The sequence below is a fragment of the Neomonachus schauinslandi genome, chromosome X (genome assembly GCF_002201575.2).
Source record: "Neomonachus schauinslandi chromosome X, ASM220157v2, whole genome shotgun sequence".
NCBI classification, from domain to species: Eukaryota; Metazoa; Chordata; class Mammalia; order Carnivora; family Phocidae; genus Neomonachus; species Neomonachus schauinslandi.
This window is the reverse complement of record NC_058419.1, coordinates 17,163,419-17,187,365: the sequence shown is the minus strand read 5'-3', so window position 1 is coordinate 17,187,365 and position 23,947 is coordinate 17,163,419. Positions and strand designations below refer to the sequence as shown.

Genomic DNA, 23,947 nt, shown 5'->3' with positions numbered 1-23,947 from the left:
CCAAACTGGTTGCTTTGTGACTTGTAGGGAAAGTAATAGATTACTTACTTAATTAATTAATTACCCAAAGGATTAAGTGCAGGTTGCTCTACTAATGAACCAAAAAAACATATCAGACACTTTTAAAAGGTATTTTTTTAAACGGAGGACAAGTCAATTAGCCATCCAAAAATATTAACTAATTTCCTTAGCATACAATAGTGACTTGCTATTAGAACGGTGCCTTTTCCCCTAATTAATCATTATCTAAATCAAACCTTACACGCTCATTAATTTCTCACTAATCAAGATAGGAATACAGATGAAAGAAATGACTTCATTCGAAGCCGGTGGGGAAAGTGATGACTGCTGGTGGAAGAAATCATCTTAGGGAACCCAGCTGAAGGTTACCCTTCTGTTATTTAGCCTGAAAGAACATGACCTTGCAGAGGGCGCACCTGGGTATCACGAGCTCAGACTTTAAATCAAAGATCATGCCTGGGGCCACCACAGACTCTGCCTCTGTAAAAGGCAGTCCAAAATGTCGCTACCACACTGGAGTACTGGGAGTTTAAAGCAACCCTGGAGATAAGCCATTCTCTAAGCCTGAGAATTAAAGAATGAATTACTTTTATCTCTACTGCCAACTGTCAATTAACTGCGTACCATTTCGTGCCTGGTAAAGGTTGAATCCCTAGACCGCTACACTCTCCCACAAACAGGTTCTTTCTGGACCCCATTCCCAACCAACAGTCAACATGTGCTCTGGGAATACAAATTCACTGATTACACTCAGCCAGCCAAAGTGGTGTACGGTTCATTCATCCAACATTTACTGAATGCCTACTTTGGGCCAGGGCCCATGCCCAACCCGAGGAGTACCATAAAGACCAGGACACAGTCCCTGTCCAGGAAATGGACTTCCAAACTAACTAGAAACCTCTAGGTCATTCGAGACACCTTACTCATCCTCATCCCCTGTAGCCAAATGCCACTAAATCCCACTGGTTCTACTTTGTTTTTTGTTTGTTTGTTTGTTTGCTTGTTTGTTCTTTAAAGATTTTATTTATTTATTTGACAGAGAGAGAGAGACAGTGAGAGAGGGAACACAAGCAGGGGGAGTGGGAGAGGGAGAAGCAGGCTTCCCGCCTAGCAGGGAGCCCGATGCGGGGCTCGATCCCAGGACCCCGGGATCACGACCTGAGCCGAAGGCAGACTAACGACTGAGCCACCCAGGCGCCCCTGGTTCTACTTTGTAAATGTCCCTCGTCACCCGCCTCTTTTCACTTGGACAGCTGTTAAGAGCCTCCACACTGGTCTTTCTACCTCTACTAGGCTCTCCTCCACCCGAGCCCCAGAGAGATACTGCTAAAGGACATATCTGATCACATCATTCTCCTTCTTAAAAACCCTTCAAGAAAATGGAACAAGGGGGCGCCTGGGTGGCGCAGTCAGTTAAGTGTCTGACTCTTGATTTCGGCTCAGGTCACGATCTCAGGGTTGTGAGACTGAACTCTGCGTCGGGCTCCACGCTCACCAGGGAGTCTCCTTAGGATTCTCTCTCCCTCTGCCCTTCCACGTGCACCGCCCCCCACCTCTCTCTCTCTCTCTCTCTCTCTCTCTCAGAAAGACAGAAAAAAGGAAAGAAAAGAAAAGGGAGCAAGGGCACAGGGGTGTGAAAATGGGTGGCCCGGCCAGGCACTGCCAAGAAACCTGGTAAGGCTACAGGGAAAAGTGAGCTGCGGAGAGTGGCCAGGGCCAGATGCAGAGGAGCTCTGGGAGTCCTGCTACAAGATGATTTCCACATATCTTTGGTTCTTTTTTGTTTGTTTGTTATCTTTACAACTTTTTTCCCAGCTTTACTGAGGTATAATGGACTCCTACTTATCTTTGGACTGGATTCTCACAGGAACCAGTGTTTATGGGAGCAGAAAGAGATTTACTCCACAAGCTTTCTGTCCTTTGAATTCCCACAGCACTCTGCATCCTTTATGAAGACACTTCTACTCTAACTTGCATCATAGTTACATCTGCATGGCTTATCTCCACCAGATTTAAGTTCCTTGACGTAAAGACCCCTGACTGACTCATCTTTGTATCTCCAGGGGCCCGCTGAGGTTTGGGCTTGATGCCCTCCCCTTTGACTTGAAACCAATGCCAGAACTTCAAGAGAGTTCAGCTTTAAAGGAACTAGATCAGATTAACTGATGCTACTACAGCAACTTTTAGAAGAGTGGTATTCCAGGGAAAATGAAGGAAGAGTCCTCAGAGCCCAACATAAAGATCTCGGTCTCTCTCTCTCTCACATACTCTTTAGACACGGGGGAAAGTCCTAATAAAAACAAAATTGGGTTGGAGAACAATGCCAGTTGGGATAAAAAAAAAAAACAAAACCTTTTAGTTTAGAATTTTGCCAGAGGGACTAAACTAAGGCAATTTCCCTGTCTCCCTGAGTCACTCTTTCACTAATTGTTATTCTACTCAGATAAGTAGCTGAGATCCCATCTTTCAGGAGATGTATAATTTTTATTTCTCAGATACAATCTTCAAATATGCAGACCTGAAGTATAGCTGAGAATTTCAACACCCTAGGGTCAATCTGAGCGCTAGGCCCTTTCCCCTGTGTATGAAATCACGTCGGAGGCGGGAGGAAGAGCCCTTCCCTACCTAGAAGACTATAAAGTGTTCTTACCTGCTCTGCTACCAAATCAGCTGTGTGACTTACCCAAATACCTTCTCAAATCCAGGCCTGGCTAAGGTAATTTCAGAGCTGAGGGTCTGTGTTCCCCAACTGTAGGTCAATTGATAGTCACTGAGCCCATTCTAGACTGGGCATTGGGAGGACACCAAAAAAAAAAAAAAAAAAAAAAAAAGGCAAAGGATTTGCTTCTGCCTTTCTAGGAAGGCTTTGTCAATAGCGCTTGGCTCTACATGAACATAGATATGGGGCCAAGGCCAACGACTCAGGCTTACAGCGCTTCACTCTGTGTAATAACCACATTCCCTTCTACATAGCCCTTTGTCTCCAGAGACCAACTAATGGCAGGGAGCTTCCTGATGGGATGGTACACAGCGGCAAAGGGAGGACCTATGAAACCAGATAGACCAGGGGGGTATGAACCCCACTTAACAGCGGTGTGATCATAGGCAAGTTACTGCCTCTCTGAGCCTTGGTTTCCTTACCTGTAAAATGGGGACAAGATCACTTACCTCTCGACATGGTTCTGAGGATTAAATTAAACTTATTTCATGTGTCACAAACACATGGCTCCATTTCCAGCCTCCCTGTTTTGCTCATGCTATTCCTGTCCCTGGAGTGCCCTTCGCTGAGCTTCAGCTCTTCAAACCTTCTCATCCATAGTGTCTCTTTCATCACGTTTGCCGCCCCTACCCCGGCTACCCTCCCCACCAAATAATCCCCAAGAGCCGTCAACTCAGAATTCGCAGCACACTTTGTACCTCTAATATCGCATTTTGCAATCTAGGTGTTACAGCTATTGGTATACTTTTCATATTCCTACCATTAAATTGTACATTTCTGGAGGCAGGACCTATATCTTGGCCATCCTTGTACTCCCTGACATGGCATAGTATGTAAATACATACTATATACATACTCCACAGAAGCTTGTTGGATGAATGAACGAATACTCATCCTGGATTAATCAGGTGGGCCCTAAATTCGATGACAAGCATCCTTACAAGAGACACACCGGCGGGAGACACGGAGAAGAGGAGGCCGGGTGAAGACAGAGGCAGACGCTGGAGGGACACAGCCCACAAGCCAAGGAAGGCCTGGAGCCAGCAGAAGCCAGAAAAGGCAAGGAAGGATCCTCCCCTAGAGCCTGTGGAGGGAACGTGGCCCTGCTGACACCTTGATTTTGAACTTCTGGCCTCCAGAACTGTGAAAGAATAAATTTCAGTTGCTTTAAGCCACCAAATTTGAGGCAATTTGGTATGGCAGCCCTAGGAAGCTAACAACACCCCCACTCTCTCCCTCTACCCCACCTACAAGTATCAAAATGCTTCATCATGGCGGAGTCAGTACTCTGGTTAGGCAATTTCCTCAGGTTTTGTCTTAAAGTGCAACACCCCTGGAGTAATGTCCTTATTACCTCGAGGCTAAAGAGTTTACTTGGGATTTTCATACAGCACGGGAAAGAAGGGAGTGGGCAGGCAACCCAAAACACCTGGATGGGGATGAGGGGAAATGTCAAAAAGGAAGGAAAGATTTTTAAAAAGATAAGAGACTCAAACCAAATTTTATCTAGGGTCAGCCCTAAGAAAGTCCTACCGACAGAGCCCAAATGTAACTTGAACAACAACAGTCCCATGTTATAAGAAGGAGGAAGCCCTTATAGAAGCAAAAAATGCTAATATTGCCTCCGTCCTTGGCCCATATTTCTGAAAGTCTGTTAAGAGGGTGCTCAGACTGTGGCTCAGTCGGTTAAGTGCCCGACTCTTGATTTTAGCTCAGGTCATGATCTCAGGGTCGTGAAATTGAGCCCTACGTTGGGCTCTGCGCTGGGGTGTGGAGCCTGCTGGGGATTCTCGTCTTCTCCCTCTGCCCCTCCCCGCCCTGTGCGCTCGCTCGCTCTCTCTCAAATAAAATAAAATCTTTTTTAAAAAGGGGGGATCCTCAGACCAATCCAAACGCCTCATTCTCACTGCTCAACTGCATTTGTTTTCTTATGCTTCACAAACTAGGCATATTTCAGATACATGAAGAAATGTTTTCAAGCCCCAAGCAAGTAGTCACAAACAGAGCCAGGCAACAATGGCAGATGTCTATCCACCTGGGCCTCCAGCCCAACCACGAATTTGGTTGGAGTCTCTCTCCTAGTCTTGGGCACTCGGGGAGATACTGCTTAACCAGCTCCCAAGCAAATCTCTCCGACGCCCAATTGCCCTTACTGTTAAGATGCTTCTCCCAGCTCTAATGGCTAACCTAAATTTCAGTTTCAAGCCATTGCACCTTGTAATTACATTCTCAGCCACTGTAAATAATCGGTGCCCTCTATTTTATCTTTCCTCCTTCCTGACGACAGGAACCTGTGGAAAAGGGGGTCGGTTGCCTTGTTAGTAAACACACGAACTGCACCTGAGCAAAATGCAACTGCAAGGAAATCAAACACTCACTCTTGATCCCTGAGGGAGAAGCCACGTTATTGATCTTTTCCCTTTTCCTACCCTTCAGCTGGTCTGAGTGTCTACACTGACATGCACGAGTGCTGTGGCATTTATGCCATCTTGGGGAATAGCTGTGTAAATGCTCCGGTAATTTTATACATCTTCCACATACTGCTGTGTTAGAACTTGAGAATCTGAAGGACTGGGAAGGACAGATTTTCCTCCTCCTCCCCCTGCCTCACCCTCATGTAATAGGAATCAAAATCCCCACTAATTGGCCCTCCTCCTACATGTCACTGAAGTCTAGACTTGGTGGCAACCCCTTTCTGTGGAAGAGATTTAATGAAAGAGAAAGTGCACGGGAGGGGTCTTGGCAAGCAAACCGTTGCAGAGCAACTATAGGAAGCTTGAAGACCCAAGGAGTTCTTGGTAAGTGAGACTGAAAGCTAAAGGATATTGTCCGTCTGTCTCTCTTTCACATGCACAAACACACACGTTGGTGCGTCCACACTACCCTGAACCAAACGTCTCCCCAAATCGAGGAAAATCTAAGTTATTAATGCAACACCTAGAAGACTTTTCAATGATGCTCACTGGTGACTGTTTTCCTCCTTGCTTTCTTCGGGAGCTATGAAAAACAAAAATAAATTACCCAAACAAGTGATCTGGGGATTTTGCTTCCATTCCCATGATTTCACTGAAAAACTCAAAAATTGTTAATAGTCACTTCATTCTTCTGTCAAGCCGTGGGTGATGCAGATAAAGAGCTCCCCAGAGCCCCATGTGGGCTCCAACAGGCAATGCCAGGAGGGCTCCACATCAAGCTACACGAACCCAACCTGGATCTGGGGTCTCCCTGTGGGCGGCCAGTCTTAAATGACCTGCTTTCAGACCTTCAGAAAACTACCCGCTCTCAAGACCACAGCAGGTTGGTTCAGGAATATCTGCCCCATTTAATTTATTTATTTTTTTTTTTGTAAGGGAGAAGAGCAATCAGAGAGAAACTGTGACACAGGAACTATGGAGCCACTTAGGTCCCAAACCGTGCTGACCATGCGTGTCTAAGCAGTGCTGGGTTCAAGGTACCTGATGCTACAGTTAGCTGGGGCCATGATGGAAACAGGTTGATGTAATCACTGAGGCAGTTCAACTCCTAGATGATGACCTTCACTGAACAGGAAAATCAAATGCCCACGCCCCCCAGGCTGCTGAACTCACTCAGGACACAGCATTCCCACAGATTCAAGCCACGGCTCCCCGCCCCCATGCCCACCTTCTTCCCCTCCACGGATCGGGAGACCCCCTCTGTGCCTGGTCCACATCTGTCTACCTGTCTGTCTCCCCCACCAAGAGCAGGGAGAGTGGAGTGCTTGGCTTTGAATCCCCAGCATCTCACATAGTCTGGGTTCTCAGAACTGGTTTCAGGAGTAACTCCCAGAAATGTGGAGCCCTTCGCAAGAGTAGTGATTAGGAACATGGCTCCGGGACCAGACTTATTCTGAAATAAGACTATTTCAGAAAAATATTTGTCCTTGGCCAAGTCACTAAACCTCTCTAAGCCTCAGTTTCCTCATCTGTAAAATGGGGGAAATAATGCTACCCACCTGGTAATGCTATGGTGAGGATTAAATGGGATGTTGCCCATAAAGGGCTTAGCACAGCGCCTGGCTCAATAAATGTTAACGATTATTAGCACCGCCCCCACCACAGGTGCTCAATAAAAACTCACTGAATTGAAGTCACACCAGTGGGAATGACTAGCAGATGTGAAGGCGGCCTGGGCTTTTTTTTTTTTTTTTTTTTTTTTAGGTTTTTCCCACCTCACTCTGCCCCAGATGACCTCTGAGATTTTCTTTCTTTTTCCTTTCTTTTCTTTTCTTTTTTCTTTTTTTGATTTAAAGGATCGAATAGGGGATAGTTAGGCTCCAGTTTTGCTGATCTTCAGCTTTTCATTCAGGGCAGAAAACCAAGTCTGGCAAAGTCAGGCAGATGATTTTCTGAGAAATATGACAAGGCTATTAAAAACTCTAAATGAAAGTTGTGTAATGAGCATGAATCTGAATACATTTAAATTTCCTCTAGATCCAGTAATTCCAGCAACACCGTGACATATATTGCTAAGTGTGCTCTGGCGGACGTGAGGAGACCAAGGCCCTAAAAGATAGCAGGATTTCTTCGAGGGTGGGGGTGGGGAGGGGACAAACAATTGTCATGAAAATTAACCCCTGAAAATGCACAGGATTTTATTACCAAACGGATGCCTGAGGAGATTACTAGATTTTTAGGGTCTTTACTATCAAGAGAGCAACCTGCATGCCTGACATAATTAAGAAGAGACTCAATTATCTAGTAAACTGAAATTTCAAACCACCCTGCTTACCTAAATGAGAAAAGCTGCTTAGACTAAAGCATCATTACTTCTATTTAGACAAGCCTTAGCAAAGATATACAGGGAGCTAAAGAATGGGACCCCACATTCTTCCCTAAGCCACAACAATGCCTGTTTATGTAAATAGGATTTTCAACAACAAGACGGAATCTGAAAAAAAAAAAAGTTTTCATTATTGTCTCTGAAAAAATGCAAATGCAGAAGATGAAAGTCAAGGGGCTTTCACTATAATGGGCACTGAATGCCCTAAAATATTTATTCTATGTGAGTCTGAGCCTGGATTCCAAGTGGTTCTAACAAATAGGCAAGGACTCTTTCTCCTCAAAAATGTCTGAGTACGATATGAGGAGGCACAAAGTTTTCTCCGACTCGGTGGCAAGCTGAGTGCATATTTATTCCAAAACTCGGTTTGAAAAAAAAAATAAAAGTAGTAGTAGATATCTATTTACGTTTATTTGGCACCCCTTCCAAACTCTGGGCCAAAACATAAATATCCTTGCCTCCATCCCCACCATCTGCCAATCAAACACCCCCGCATGACCATAACAACCTCCAGGCGCAAACTAAAAGCTCATTAAAGCCTATATGGAGGCTATTTATAGAAGAACTAAACAGAAGGAACGAACTATTAGCAAAATGAATTAGACTGTTCATACTTTTGACAACTATTGCTATTTGTTTGAACTCAAGTGTCCGGCTCCTTCGCTGATAGGTATCGATAACTGCACAGAGCCAGAGTTTTAAACTGTGCCTGTAGTTTTTTTGGTTCGAGAACTCGGGTTTTGACCCGTACTCTGTATATCAGCCTTCCTGTTGTTGTTTAGGCAGCTGATAAGAGGCAGAAATCCTTCTTGCTCATTAGGCCATTAGCTGCTGTTAAGTAAAGGGCTGGGGCTGGGGTGGGGGGTGTTCAGTGGCCCAGAGGAATGTGCCGGACTCCACATATAAAGCCAGCCCCGATGTGGGGTTAAGAATTTAACCTTAAAAGGCTGACAAGTCATAAATTTGCCTGAGGTTCATATATATGTGTGACTTTCACAGTTTATATTTCCTAGCCAGGACTCAAAGTCAAAACATGACCCTGATTAATGAATGGTACTAATTGTTATTCCTGACTTGAGAACATTAGTCTTTATCCGAAATATTTTCTTTAAAAACACACAATCTCATACCTAAAACTCTCTGGCTTAGGGGAGTTTGGGTAACCAGTTGGAAAAAAATAGGAAGAGGAGCCTAATGTTATCTGTTACTTGGTGCTACCATTTTGGTAGTCCAGATTGACTCAAATGCTTCCATTTCATTGTGTCCATCAAGCAAAGTGCAAAGGAATGTCCTCCAAATCTAAACATCTGAGATAAAGCAACCATCTGTGACTCTACACAAAAACTGAGCGGGGGCGGAGGCAGGGGTGGGGATGGAAGGGCTGAAGTATCTCCGAGCACGTTTTGTCTAACTTATCTTGTTAAATATTTATACATAGGTGCATAACCTAACAGCCTCGGCCAAGCTTGGGAGAGATAATAGATACAGGACAAACAAAAGATCCCCCTAAGTGTAAAGACGAAGAAAAGAATACCAAGGAATAGTCCAAGTGGAAGACTCTCTTTAACCTGAAGTCAAATTTGAAACCAGGACAATAAAATCCTGCAAGTGACACGATGTCCTGAAATGTGATCACTTCATCATGGAAAAGCAAGCTACATTTGGTTAGCCTGTGAGCTAGGTGTCAATTCCACCCCACATTAGCAGTGTCTCAAAGGGGCTCCCTGATCTTCAGAAAAAGGCAGTTCGGTGGAACAAGAGATTTCTAAGAACAAAGATGCAATTTGCAGTCATTGAGAATTATGACACAGTGAGAGAGAACGTAAACTACATGGCAATGATCTGAGATACTCCAGTCAGATATATTTAGCCTGGTGCTACAGAAACCCTTTTAAATACTCGGAGTTCTTAGAAAGTGGAATGTAAATTCATCAGTGCATATTTTAGAGCTCTGCAATTCCAAACTAACTAAGGAATCGAATTTCGAAATATCCCCGGGAGAAGTAACCAGGTACCCAAACCAAATATGCGGGCAGAAATGGAAAGGCTGTTTTCTCTCCAGAATCACTGAGGGCAAGCGGATGTGGAGGAGGCAGAGGAAGATGGGGGAAGAGAGAGGAGAAAAGGAAATCAGGAACTATAGGAAAAGGAAACACAACTTAAAAACTAAAATACAGAGGGAAATATAAAACATTCCACTCCTCCAATTTTTTTTAGAGAACAAGAAACACAAAACCATTCAATAAATATAACAAACCGTAAAACACCTTCTGTTCTAAATTATAACCAGTTGAGAGAGAGCATGAGGGTAGAAAGGAGGAAGGCAAAAAGGGAAGATGTGGGGAGCAGTCCGGCAGATGATGAAGGGGAGGGCTCGGTAACTTTGGAGCTTTTCTGAGCCCCAGAAGGGCAGCGATGGGTGTGCTCAGAACACCCGCTGCTCCCCTTAGCTACAGGTGTCCTAATAACTCAGGCTACTTCTTATCACTCTACTCTATGAAATAAAGGGTGATGAGCTTTTGGAGAATTTCACACAGAATTGTTAGTCAGCGATACATCTCTTTGCCACTAGGACCTAGCTTGAAAATAAAACTGGATATTGGTGAGGGGCGGAGAAAGCCTGAATGATTGACTAAAGCTGGTTCCAACTCCTTCAAGCTTTGTGAATGAGGCAACCTTACTCCCTCAAAGAACAAAGAAAAGGCAATCTGACAGCTTTTGAAGGCCAAAAGAACCTTCAGGCAACGTTATTAAATTGACCCACAGCACTGAAGTTTCAAAGGCAAGAAATGACTTAGGTTTTAGAAATTAACACTTTTATAAAACCTTCAGAATTCCATGGGGGAAAATAAACCTTTATTTCAGAAATAAACTTTGAAGTTTGAAAACAAAGCAGAAAATCAGTTTCTGAAAACAGAAGGGACTATTTGAAACACTGAGCACAGTTCTTCCATGGCCCTCTGAATAGCTTCAAAAGCTCCACTCTGACTCCTGGGGATGGCCAGAGAAGGTACCCCCCAGAAGTCCAGTTAAAAAAAAAAAAAGCGGGAAACCATTAGGTCCCTAGGGTAAGAGCAAAACGGTCTTGGAAGATACTTGCCTCTGGCCACATTAAATTAAGCCAAGGCGTGGACAAGAGGCTCTAACTATCTGGGAGAGCAAAGATTGTTTTCCAAACTAGTCACAAAGTTATTAGCCAGCATACGGGCTCAATCCAGCCCCTTCATTCTTCAACCCCCCCTTCCCCCCCTCTCCCCCCCACTCTCTGAATCTCTCTCTCTCTCCTCCCCCATCCTCCCCCCTCATACATTTCTTGTGTATAGATTGCTGGGGCCACATCAATGAATGAACAGCCAAGCACAGCACAAACGCAAGAAATCAAAAGAACGTGGACCTATTATGTGCAAGACCCTCCCCTGAGTCCTGCAAGGTCCTTGTCCTCAAGGAGCTTACACTTGGAAGCAGCCCTTCTCAAGCTTTAAAGTGCATACAAATCAACTGGGGATCTTGTTTAAAAATACAGGTCTCGGGGCGCCTGGGTGGCTCAGTCATTAAGCATCTGCCTTCGGCTCAGGTCATGGTCCCAGGGTCCCGGGATCGAGCCCCACATCGGGCTCCCTGCTCCGCGGGGAGCCTGCTTCTCCCTCTCCCACTCCCCCTGCTTGTGTTCCCTCTCTCGCTGTGTCTCTCTCTGTCAAATAAATAAATAAAATCTTTAAAAAAAATAAAAATAAAATGAAATAGAAATAGAAATACAGGTCTCATTCAGCAGTTCTGGGATGGGGCCTGAGATTCTGCATTTCTTGCAAGCTCTCTGGTGATGCTGATGCTCCTGGTGCATGGGCCACCCTTTAAGGAGCAAGCCTCTAGGAAGACGAAAAAGTCAAGGACATAAATAACTAGAAGAGCAAGAGAGAACCAAGGCCATAGGAGAAGTACAATGAGACCAGGGTTCAAAGGGAACTAGGCATGGGGAACCGTGATATGGTTTGTGCAGATGACATCGCACGGCCACCTTGAAGGGTCCTTTCAGTTAAGGAGTTCATGGCCTGTTGTGCTTAAACAGAGGGTACACGGGCCAAGGAGGTAAGCGCGAAAGACATGGCGGAGACAGACTCGCAGGACTTAGGCATTTAATTTCGGGGGTGAGATGTGGACAAAGAGAAGTCCAAGATGATTGCGTGGTTTCAGGTCTGGGTACCGGAGTTGCTATCGCCACAGATGCAGAATGTTGAAGGGGGGGAGTTTTGTGCAGGCGCGAGGAGAAAATGATGGACTGATTTTTGGCTCTGTGGAAAGGGAAGCCTTGGCAGGACTTCTGGATGGAGACGTTCGGCAGGGCGACTGGCAGATCCTGAACTGGACAGCAAGGAAGAGGTCAGGCTGGAAAGGGAGACGGGAGTCATTCAAACAGCGAAGATAATGAAGTCATGGGAATGGGTGTGGGAATGAGCAAAGAGAGAACAGAAGGGGCAAAGGACAAACACGACTGGAGCGCTTGCATCTAAGAAAGGGAGGAGAAGAGAAGCCCGGGGTGAAAAATGTCATAAAGTCAAAGGAGTGCGGGAAGTTAAGTCAAATGCTTTCTATCCAGCCCATCTTCCTTCCCCTCAGAATCCAGTGAGCATGAGCTATCAAGTGAGACAAATGTGGATGCAAATCCTGGCTCCGCATATTACACAAGCTCGGGAAAACTGAACCTTTCTGGGCCTCAGTCTCTTCATCTGTAAAATGGAGATGACAGCGCCACCCTTTCAGGTTTGCTGTGTAAACGAGATTAAATATAAAGCAACTGGCACTCAGTAAATGGTAGTTTCTGTGCTCTTCCCTTGGGGCCCCTTCCATACTACTCCATTAACCTGAAAGTGGTCGCGAAAAAATCTACTGGAGAACAAGGGGTTTCAAGTTTACACTGAATGAAAATAGAAGCTTGGATGAAGGCAACCTCTTGAACAATAGGGAAATTAAAGAAACTCTTCATGCCAGAGAAACAGAAAATTCTACCACCCTTTCCCCCCCCCCCACCAACCAAAAACATACACACACACACACACACACACACATACACACTACATCTCCATAGACACTTAAGAAAAATCAGCCCAATTACACAAGTATGCCTAGTATTTGCTTGGAACCACATGTTTCAGAGACCAGCCAGCAGGGCCCAGTCTGAAGTGGAATAGAGACCAGAGCTCCAAAAAGCTACAGCTTTCATTCTCCAGAGTGGGAGGCTGGTCCCCAGTGGGGGCTGGGGTGCGGCAGGGGGGCCTCTATGTTGGAGCCAGGCAGGTCAGCTGAACTCAGAAGCTATGGACACTTTATGAGTGGTTGCATTGTCTGTACATAAGATATATGAAAGCAAGGCTTTCACGACACAAATGTAGGTAGGATTGTGAAAGACCACCCACTGCTAAGAGTAACAATTAACAACTTTCAAACAGTTTAAATAACATGCAAAATTATTAATTACTGCTATCAAAAATAATAGAAATCCAATCCCTTGCTTCAAATGTGCTTCTCTACATTCCCCCCACACCCGTGTGTGTGTGTGTGTGTGTGTGTGTGTGTGTGTGTGTGTCTGTGCTTGGTAGCACATTATCTTATTTGCAAAATCTTGGACCATGACAACATCTACTCATACTTTCTCTTAATCAAGAGAATTCTTGAAGGCTTTGGCAGTTTTTTTTAAATCACCAGATGTTGGCAAAATGCATTTTAAGATGTGTCACATGCAAAAGCCTGGAAAATATCATCCACACCCTTGACTTCCAACTTGAGCCTATATGCTGATGAGTCCCAACTATGCTTCTTCTGAACTCCAGGAGAGTGTATACACTATTTCCCAGTGATCTCATCTATTCCCAGAGTTTCAGTTACCATCTATATGTTATTAATGTCCGAGTATGTATCCCCAGCCCTGATTTCTCTCTTCTACCATCCAAAACACAACCTCAACTACCTAGCAGACATTTCTGCCTCAATGATCAAAGAACCTCTCAAACTCAACCCCTTCAAAATCAAACTCATTATTTCACCCCTTAAAAACATGTTTTTCTTGGGGCACCTGGCTGGCTCAGTCGTTAAGTGGCTGCCTCAGGCTCAGGTCATGATCCCAAGGTCCTGGGATCAAGTCCCACATCGGGCTCCCTGCTCAGCGGGAAGCCTGCTTCTCCCTCTCCCACTCCCCCTGCTGTGTTCCCTCTCTCGCTCTATCTCTCTCTCTCAAATAAATAAATAAATCTTTTAAAAAAAATATGTTCTTCTTGGGGCGCCTGGCTGGTTCGGTCAATAGAGAGTGCGACTCTTGATCTTGGGGTCATGAGTTCGAGCCCCCACGTCGGGGGTACAGTTTACTTAAAAATATATGTTCCTCCTACATTTCACTAAGTCAACAAATATTTACTGAGCACCTATTATGTGCCATAGCCCCACCACCCAGAAAAAACAGAAGTTCTAGACTCTCCTTCCTATCCTCATATCCAGTCAGCAAGTCATACCTGATCCACTTTCTCTGGTCTCTCAACTTCATCTTTTACTCCCCTATTTTCTGCCCTGCTTTTTTTTCACCTGTATTACTAAGACTCCGTACCAGTCATTCTCCATACTGAATACCATTTTCTCTTCTTCAAATGTTTTCATGGCTCTTCATCATCCTTGGATACAGCCTGAGGAAACTCCTCATCATTTCCTGCCTACTTTTCTAGTTCATCTTTCCTCTACATCCACCGCCCCCCCACCCACAGCTATTCTCCAACCAATCCAAACCAGTCCAGTCCAACAAAGGTGTCATTTTGTCTCTACAGGCCTTTGCATATACCTTACGTGACAGCCCACTTAAGGCAGCTAGGCACCCCTCCTCCATAGCTCAACAACCCCCAGATCCCTACATGGCTCCCACCCTAGGCAGTGATTGTATCTTATGCATCAGCTCCTAGGTCAGTACCTGGCATAGAAGCAGGGCTCAATGAATGTTGCTGAAGTAGAGAATGAATGAAAAACTTTTCAATATTTATACAGCGATGGCATACAGAGTTCATTATTAGTAGGTTCCTTTCCTGAGGATTTCCATCTGTTTTCCAAAACAACTAAATGTTGTCCCCAATACAATCACTCCATGAAAGTTAACTTGGAAACTGCCTCTTGGGTCACATTCTCCTTGCTATGGACTTCAACATGCAATGTGGCCAGTGCTAGAAGTCATTCTCCGAAATGAGTCAAATTCACAGTATGGGTTGACCACCACTGCTTTAAATGAGGATCACATCTCTGTACTTAGGAAAATGATGGAATGTAATAAATGAGCTCTATGATATCAGTGACAATTCACTCTGCAACAATTTGGGGCCAATCCAACTGAAAATGGGTTACTTGAGCTCTGAGAAGCTGTACCCCATAAGCTCTTTCCAGGGTAAGTTAGGCTTTTTCTCTAGGTTATTAAGGATGGATAGATGTAGGGATAGTATATGTGTGTATGTATGAGTGTACAAATGTGTGTGTGTGTGTGTGTGTGTGTGTGTGTGTGTGTTGGAACCAGGCAGGTCACCTGAACTCAGAAGCTATGGACACTTTATGAGTGGTTGCATTGTCTGTACCTAAGATATATGAAAGCAAGGCTTTCATAACACAAATATAAGACAGGATTGTGAAAGACCACTCACTACTAAGAGTAATAATTAGCAACTTTCAAACAGTTTAAATAGCACATAATTATAAGTTGTTCCTATCAAAATAATAGAAATATAGAATATTTATACATATATAAACTATGAATATACACACACACATGTATACATAAATATAAATACATATAAAACATATCCAAACACCACATTTTTTTAAAGTAGGCTCTATGCCCAATTTGGGTCTTGAACTCACGACCCCAAGACCAAGAGTCACATGTTCTACCAACTGAGCCAGCCAGGTGTCCCTTAAACACCACATTTAGAGAAGGCTGGGGGGGGGTGCCTGGGGGGCGCAGTCAGGTAAGCATCCGACTCTTGGTTTTGGCTCAGGTCCTGATCTCAGGGTCGTAGGTTCGAGCCCTGCGTCAAGCCCCACATGGGGCTCTGTGCTCAGCACAGAGTCTGCTTAAGATTCTCTCTCCCTCTCTCCCCTCCTCTCAAATAAATAAGTAAATCTTAGAGAAACTTGTAGGTAAAAATTTCTACTTGTCACTTCCTCCCCAGACTTCAGTTTTGAAAGAGGGGCAAGAAGGCTCCCAGGACCACAAAGAACAAATAAATGGGCTTCACCTCCACCACCCCATCCTCAATCCCTACTGCAGATCAACTTAGACAATGATGCATCCAGAGACTCAGTCCTTCTCTAGGTATATGCCATCCTAGGATCTCATTCAACAGTGGTCAAGTCCTGTAGACTGTGTCTTTAGGTGTTTATTCTTACCTTAGCTCCAACCTTTATTACTAACTCTATACAAGGCACTCTACTCACCACTCTAGAGGATATCATGCAGAATCAAATATGGCGTCTGTATTCAACAGTTGTAGGGTCTGGCAGAGGCCATGAATAAGCTAGGTACTTCAAAAAAACATGGATACTAAGCAAGAAGAAGTACAAATAGAGTATTTCAGGGACCCAAATGCACTTGGGGCATATCTCCGTATTTTCTATGAACATGCAAGCTTCCAAATTCAAATGTTTTCCAATCCTTTCAGGCTGTTATGTGTCAGTGAACTTTCTGATACATACCAGAGTAAGGGTATGTCCTCCCTGTATCTGTTGAATGTCCTCCCTGTATCTGTTGCTCTAGCCCTTCCTCTCTTGCCCACGTTTCCCTCAGCTTCAATCCTCCGAACCAAAATTGGACAAAGAGCAATGGAGTATCCCAGGAAGTACCAGAATGCAGAGTTTGGGAGAGAGGGAGGAGAACCATAACTAAGGAGGAAAGTATGCAAACACAATTCTGATATTATTTTCAAATGAACATCATCCCTTTCCTTTTTACCCTCTTTCCTAGTTGAGCCTCTAGCTGAAAGAACTCCCAATGGGTCAGCCCTAGCCAAATAGTTGAGTTTTCTCTGCTGACTTTCAAAGCTTGCCCCAATGCATACAGAAATTGAGAGACCTCTCAGGAGGCCCTTTATCCTACTCAAATAAAATTTCCTTGGCTGAATATCCACTTTGGATTGTGTCCTTTTAAATATACATTTATGAAGCTTCATGTTATAGGTAAGAAACACCAAAGAAAAACTTACATACATTCCATGTATGTTTCTGTAACTGACACCAAGTTGCATTATTTTTGAAACCTAAATGCCACAGATCTGTAAATAAATGCATTTATATATAGGCGGATATATTTAATTTATCTATAAACTTCTTAGAATAGCCTTGTAAACAAGCACAGAATACTTACCTCTTGGAAAGGTTTGGCTAGACTACTTCTTTCGGGGAATTATAGTACAACCACATGAATTAAACCAGTCCTTTGTCACTTACCTATAGACAACAAATGGATTTTTGACCTGAAAAAGGAGCTGCTTTTTTAGAAACCTTAATATATTAGTAAAAGTGAATCAACTACTTAAATATTGGCTTTATGGAAATTTTGTTTGTAATACATTTCTACTTCCAATCATTCATTTAGTCTACAAATATTTATTGAGCACCTATGATTTGTACCATGCTCTTTGCTAGACATGGCAGACACAAAGTTGAAGATCACAGTCTAGTAGGGCAGATATAGACGACTATGAACACAAACCTTAAAGATGCCATACTCAGGATTTCTAATTTTCCAGTCATAAACTTATTTCCAAAATCCAGACTCAAAAAGGCCAATTAAAATTGTAGTCTAGAATTCTGCCTTATTCTGGATTTATAAAAGAAATAAATGCATGCCACATTGTGGAAATTCTGAAAAACACAGGATATTCTCAAAATCCTCACTTCTAAGAAATATACATCATTCAACTTTCAGGTGGATGGATAGAATACAGCGAGTGGAGGTTTCTTTTATAATGGCTTTAACTTCCCTGTCCCTTCTTATTGCCACTTTCACTTGTATTTTATCTCCCTTCCTATCAATTATTTATCAATATAAGCCTATTAAGTATACTTCAAAGAGCTTAGTAGATTTACTAATCTAGCATATAAATACAATTTCAACTACTGGAAGCAATTAACTGTTTGGAACACTAGCAATGCATTTTGGTCCTAACATTGACTCCTTTTTACTCATGAGAAAAAAATACAAACTCTCAAATAAGGCTTTATCCAGCTACACACAAAGAGAGGCAAAAGTGAACACGCCTTTCTTGGTAATCACTCTGGATTCATTTTTGTTTAAAAATGGTGGACAAGTATTTCTAATAATTAGCACTTGGACAATTGAGGTTTAATTGGCCTAATCTGAAGTACGGAACTAAACCTTTTTTGCTTTGTACATTCAACGAGGTCTTCAAGTGAGACTACCATGCTCCAGTGAGGGTTTTCTCCACACATGCAGCATTTCAAAATGCACATTTTCTCTGCTGGTATGCCCACCTTCACCTTGCTTTCTGACTCACATTCTCCCTGTCATTCTATCTCAGAAGGTAAATTCCCATTACCTTACGCTGTCTCTAAAGCCAGTCTGGGGCCCATGGTTTGGATTCTATTCTCTGATGCTCATTTCTTAATGGAGTGCTGGGGATCCTGTTTCAAGCCAGACAATTTGCTAAATATGGGCAGATGAGTGGGGGTGGTGGTTCTACCCACACTTCCCATTAGACCCTAGATTACCCAAAACATCAACCCCCTTTGCAAGCTTGGCTAGGGCTGAATAGATGTTGGCTCCTGGTATGGTCTCTTGAATTGAGCCTGTGCACAAATTCTGATCCCAGGCTACAGAAACGTGTGAGGTACTTCAACAGGTCCGTGCATGTGTTATAGCCCAACTCCAAAATACGGTAATGTCAATGTTAGCGAGAAAGGTCTAGCTGACATTCAAAGAGTTTGATTTAAGAGATGTGTTACAATTTATGTGCTATAATAACTGTTGTTCTGTAATGATACTATGCCAATCATAACAATGTTGCTAATTTCAATTTGTTCTTTGGGTACTCGACATTAATAAGCCCTTCCTGATGGTTAAGAGTCACCAGCTAACTGAGGAAAGACTGAATCTGGCTCCAGTCAAGATATAGGCAGCCTGAAAAGTTCGTCCACACACCCCAGCAGTGTACCCAAACAAACTGGACTTGGGCTTCTAAAATAAGTAAGATGACACAGAGCTTAGGAAAGTATCTGAGAGTTCATAGGGAATACGTCATGATCTAGAAATTCTATTATCGTCAATAATTTGCTAAATGTGCTATGGTGCTCTTGGTATTGTGCTCAACACTGCACCAAATGCAGGGCTTTCCCTTTAAGAAGCTTCTAATCTAAAACATACAAATAACCATATGCAGAAAAAAGCGAGAGATCAGAGTAAAGGAAGCATTCACAAAAATGTACAAATTCAGCATGCCAGAACTTTTCAGTTGAGCAATATGATCCCTAGTGAAATTCTTTCCAAATGATGTATCGTGTGCACAAGTTATAAGTGATTATCTTCAATTTTCTTAGAAATGAGTAATAAGATACCTCTTAAGACCCATGCTTTTGTATATGCATCAAACACTAAAGTTGGCGTGGTCATTGATAGCTGCCATTTAAGGAGAAAACATATTTTCTGTCTTGTCTCATAGCAGACAAACCCAGGCCTCTTTCTTCCCAGGTTGGTAATAAGCAGCCTTTTTCTAGGCTACAGCGAACAGCAAACATGGCAACTCTAAAGATGAAAGTAGCAGAAAGCTCAAAAATATCGCATCAAAAAGACTGGATGCAATCTACCAGCCCATAAGAAAAAAAAAAAAAAATTGCAAAACTGACACCATCTGTGTCATCTAGCATCCATCGGAATCATCCCATGCATGCATCTCCTAATGCTTGCGTGGAATTTGCTCCAAGAATTAAGAAAACTCTCTTTAAGATGGCGGTCCTATTAAGAGCAACCGCCCTATCTCCCACTTCATCTCTTCAGTTCTTTTCCCTTGGCCAGGCTGGCTATTGTGACCATTCCAGCCAATTTCCTGGAGGTATTTTCTAGCCCTTTTCACCCTGTTTAATCCTACAAGTTTCCTGAGAAGCCTGTTTACTCGTAGGCTCCCCCACGAGACTGTGAGCGCCTTGACAAAAGGGGCTGTGTCTTACTCCTCTCGGCACCTCCAGCACCTCACTCGGGGCCCGGCCAAGGAGCGCCAGGCTTAGGCTCCTCGCAGGCCCGGGCGCTCCACCGACCACCAGCCATCTCCTCGACGGGCCCCACGCTGCCCTCCAAGCCCAGCCCGGTACCACCCGTCAGGGCCGGCCTCAGAAATCTACTCAGACCACGCTCCGGAAGAGCCCTCCGAACTGTCCCCAGTTAGCGTGCAATAATGCGACTTTGTCAAAGTGTGAACAAATCACCTGCTCGCCCCCACGTCTAGTGCGGCCTCGGCAGGGAGCAAAGTCCTCCCACACCCACACCCCGTGTCTTGTTCTCTCTCCCGACATTAGGACCCCTAGCCACTTCCAACTGATTGGGGAGCCGCGGCTGGCCACCCAGACACGGTCACTAGGTCTCACACTTTAAAACAACAACGACAACAAATACCAAACTCTCTCTTTGTTTCAAGAACGCTGATTTTTATTTTTATGGTGTTTCATCTATTTTGAGAAACTCCAAGTCGGGCTTGGCTCTTCAGGGTTGCCTTTGACCCACACGGGAGTTCGGCCTTCGGGATTGGTTCCTGCACTTTCCAGGGCCCTCTAAGGCAAGATCCCTCAATCTTTGGGGAGTTGCAACACTACCATGGTTTGTTTGATTTTCCCATTCCCGTCCGTCCCCTTCACCACCACCCCCCACAAAAGCAGTGTATGGCATTCATAAAGTGAATTACACTTGATTTTTGTTTAGAGGAATTTTTTTTTCAGACTTCTGTAACATTCCCTTGAGACAATTGGAAACATCATTGTCTGATTACTAGCTCACTTTCCTTGCCTAAAATTGTATCCATTCTTGATTGCGCCTGTGGGTAGGTTAAGCAAAACAAAATAAACATCCAGACTTATGAGCTCATTGGCTTTTTTCTGAATTTTTCTAAATTAAATAAGGGCAAAAGAGCTACACTGAAAGTCAGTTATATGGATTTTTCTGCCAAATGCTAACTCTGTGTGCCTGGTTTCCATCTGTGGTGCCTTCCAAGTTACAAATCCTTAAAAAGAGAGAGAGTGGGGTATGAAAAGATCTATGGATTTGGGGGACATGCTATTTAGAATTGCTATCCCGTGTCTTTGAACGCTCTAAAAGAAATGGGAACATGAGATTGTAAGGCTTTAGATCAGCTTTGTGGAAGTCTGGTGTAGCCCTTCAGCACCAGTGATTTATTTTTTAGGCTGGCTGATTTCAAATGCCATTTAGTCTCATCCATACTAGCATAAGAAATGTACCTTATCCACTCTAACCCAATTCTGCTAATGGCCAAAGTTCGCAGTCAATCCCAAATGCTCCCCCTAAGTGAGACAGGACATTCTTGAGGATTTCTCCTTCCTGTGACCAAATCTCATTTTATCTGGGACAAAAAGAGCTCTAATTAGCAGTTAGTACAGTGACACGGGCAAACTGAACATGGCTTAAAATATAGATGGGGGAAAAAAGTCAAAGGGTCATCTTGACGGTTCATAACTATCAAATAATTTGCAGCTCTCTTTCAATTTCCAACCACGGAACGACAGCAGCAAATGACACATTTATTCACTTTGAGATGATGCACTTGTCATTGTATTTAGTCGGCCATTATCATCTCTTCTCTGAAATATTGATGAGCTCTTTCCACTTGTGGACATTAGGATTTTCACCATGTTTCCCATTCTACAGTGACCAGAGTTGCCCAAGTGAAATTCGGGACACATGGTTTTCATGGCAAGACAAGAGTACTGGAAATCTGTGCAGCCCCCGGAAAATCCAGGATATATGGTAGCTAGCTGCCTGGGTGTCACCGTATTTGAAGTTTGGCTTTACTCCAGCACAAGTCAGAACAGTGCCTGCCCGCCATCTAGAAGGTGCTGGCCACTGCACACGGCTGTTTAATAGAAGTGAAGGAGGGAAATTGGGTTTATATGAAGACCCTTGGAAAGTGATTTGGCCTATAGAGTTTGGGAAATACTGGAGGAAAAGGGAAAAAATCCCCATTAGGAATTCCTGTCCTCTACAGCATGGCCATCCTTAGGCAGGGAGCAAGGGAGCGTGCAGGGAGGGAGCCCCGGCCAAATCTCTTACACACAGTGTGTGGGCCCTCCCAGTACTTGTATACAGATGCTGCAAAGAGGCCGGCAGCCAGAGAGCTGGGGAGGAGGAGGGAGGGCCAGCGCCAGCACGAGTGTGTGTAGAGGGAGGGGGTTGCTAAATGAGTATCAGTGTGTTCCTTCTGGTCTTTTTCTTCTTTTAAGTACAACCTTTACTCCCTGGCCTCGAACCAGCCGAATGTGGCCCCAACCCCAACCCCGGAACCATTCATCTCGCTGGGACTCATCCTGTGAGGACCAATTTTTACGTTATCAACAAGAGCGTATTCTCTGGCCTTAGCAATCTAATTACCACGGCACTTCGAGGGGAGAGAGATTGCGCCTGTTGTTTCAGCTCTGTGGAACTGATTCATAGGTTGCCCCTTACAGCTCCTGCACACGCCCACGTGGTACGTTATGAACATTTAACAGCGGGAGAGGTAGTTCTCCCCTCCCATAGAGCGAAATCCTGCAACGCAATATTTAACATATGCGCAAATGCATTTCAGTCGCCAAAAGGGGTGACCAATTACCTTTGCAACCAAACAGCGGGCTCGCTCGGCTCTTTTAATCCACCTAAAGAAAAGGCTGAGGGCTGAGGGAGCGCCGGCTGCCTAGGTAAGCTCCCGCTAGTGAACGCTCGCGTCGCGTTCACAACTTGGTCCAACCATCAGGCCCGCCTCTCTGACTTGTTGAGAGCCACGAGCCAAGTTTTGACGAGGGCTGCTCCCCGATCCCTGATCCCTCCGAAGCGCGGGACGCGCGCCTCGCTGGAGGCGCGGGCTGGGAGGAGACCCCGAAGGCCACGGACGTCTCAGGGTTTGCGAACACCACCGGCCGCTTCTGCAGAGCGCACCTCGGATAAATTAACCTGTTTCAAACCAACTCTTCTCGCCCGCAGTGTCAATGTAGCAACTTGTCCTAATTGGATTCTAAGGCAGGCTTTTAGGAGTCCAACCGCGGGACAGTCAATCACACGGGGCCATTAATATTCATCTGTTGACAGCGGCAGCCCTCAGCGAAGGTTAAAATATGCCCTTACAACACGATCTGATTGTGCAGAACAAAAGGCAGGCGTTCGGAAACTTTCCTCCACCTAAAATCATCTCCCCTTCAGGGTCCAGCCTGTCAAGAAGGCAGATGAATTTGAGAAGGGGAGGAGTTATATCATCTTTGGACTTCTGCTCCCCGGCCAGCAGCACCGTTTTCGAAGCGATTTTGCCAACCTGGATAAGGGACGCTGTTTTGAAGGGGAAGGTTCGGTCCTCCTCATCTTGGGGACCCTCCTACTCAAAAGTTCCCCCCAGCGTGTACTCTACCTGCCACTGTGGATTTGGAGATCTGTCCCCAACTTTGCCTGCACTTGGGCCCGCGAACCCCGGGAACCCAGGCTGCGGAAAGGAGGGCGGGGGGGGGGGCAGGCTGGGGAGAGAATGGCCGTAGCCACGGTCCAGCTCCGGCTGAAACGCTGGCACGTTCGTGCAAGGGAGGGTGGCGAATGCTCGAGGCACCGGCTCGGCTGTGGGGCGCCAGTTCGCCGAGGCCCCGGGAAGCAGCTCCCACCTTCCCGCCCTCCCCAAAAAATGGGCGCTCGCGAGAAGGCCCTCCCCGCCGTGCCTCCCACCCGCACCTTCCCTGACAGCAGAGCGAGCCCGGGAGATGCGGACACGGTCCACGCTCACCCTTCCGCCCTCCCCCGGTAGACCTGGCCGGGCCCCGGGCGCAGCGACCACTCCCAGGTGCCCAGCGGCGGGGCGCACGACCGCGGCCCCACGAGGCCAGCGCGCCCCGGGGGTACGGTCGCCACGCGCCCCCGGCTCCCCGCCGGACGCGGGGGACGCGCGCGGGGTCGCCTCCTCACCTGGCACGGGGGTTTCGGGCACCCACTTGAGTCCGGGCTGCAATCTCTGGAAGAAGGAGCGGACCTGGTGACAGGTGGCGTCCGGCGGCGGCGGCGGGGGCTGCGCCTGTCCCGGGCAGTCCAAGCTGAGCAGCATCGCCACCACCAAGCACGCGGTGCGCAAGGTCCCCGCCATCCTGCTTCGCGGGCAGCGAGGAGAGCGCGGCAGAGTGGCAGCGGGGGCGAGAGCGGTCCCG

General features: G+C 45.3%; 1 protein-coding gene across 3 annotated transcripts in view; it reads right to left on the bottom strand.

Annotated features, from left to right (window-relative positions):
• Window positions 1-23,924, bottom strand: part of GPC3 (glypican 3) — a 407,184-nt gene extending 383,260 nt beyond the window's left edge. For all 3 annotated transcript variants that reach the window (XM_021684303.1, XM_044911673.1, XM_044911674.1), the window contains exon 1: window positions 23,712-23,924. In XM_021684303.1, the coding sequence (XP_021539978.1) occupies window positions 23,712-23,886 (175 nt within the window). In that variant the 5' untranslated portion in view covers window positions 23,887-23,924. The remainder of the gene's footprint in view (window positions 1-23,711) is intronic.
• Window positions 23,925-23,947: the final 23 nt, after the last annotated feature.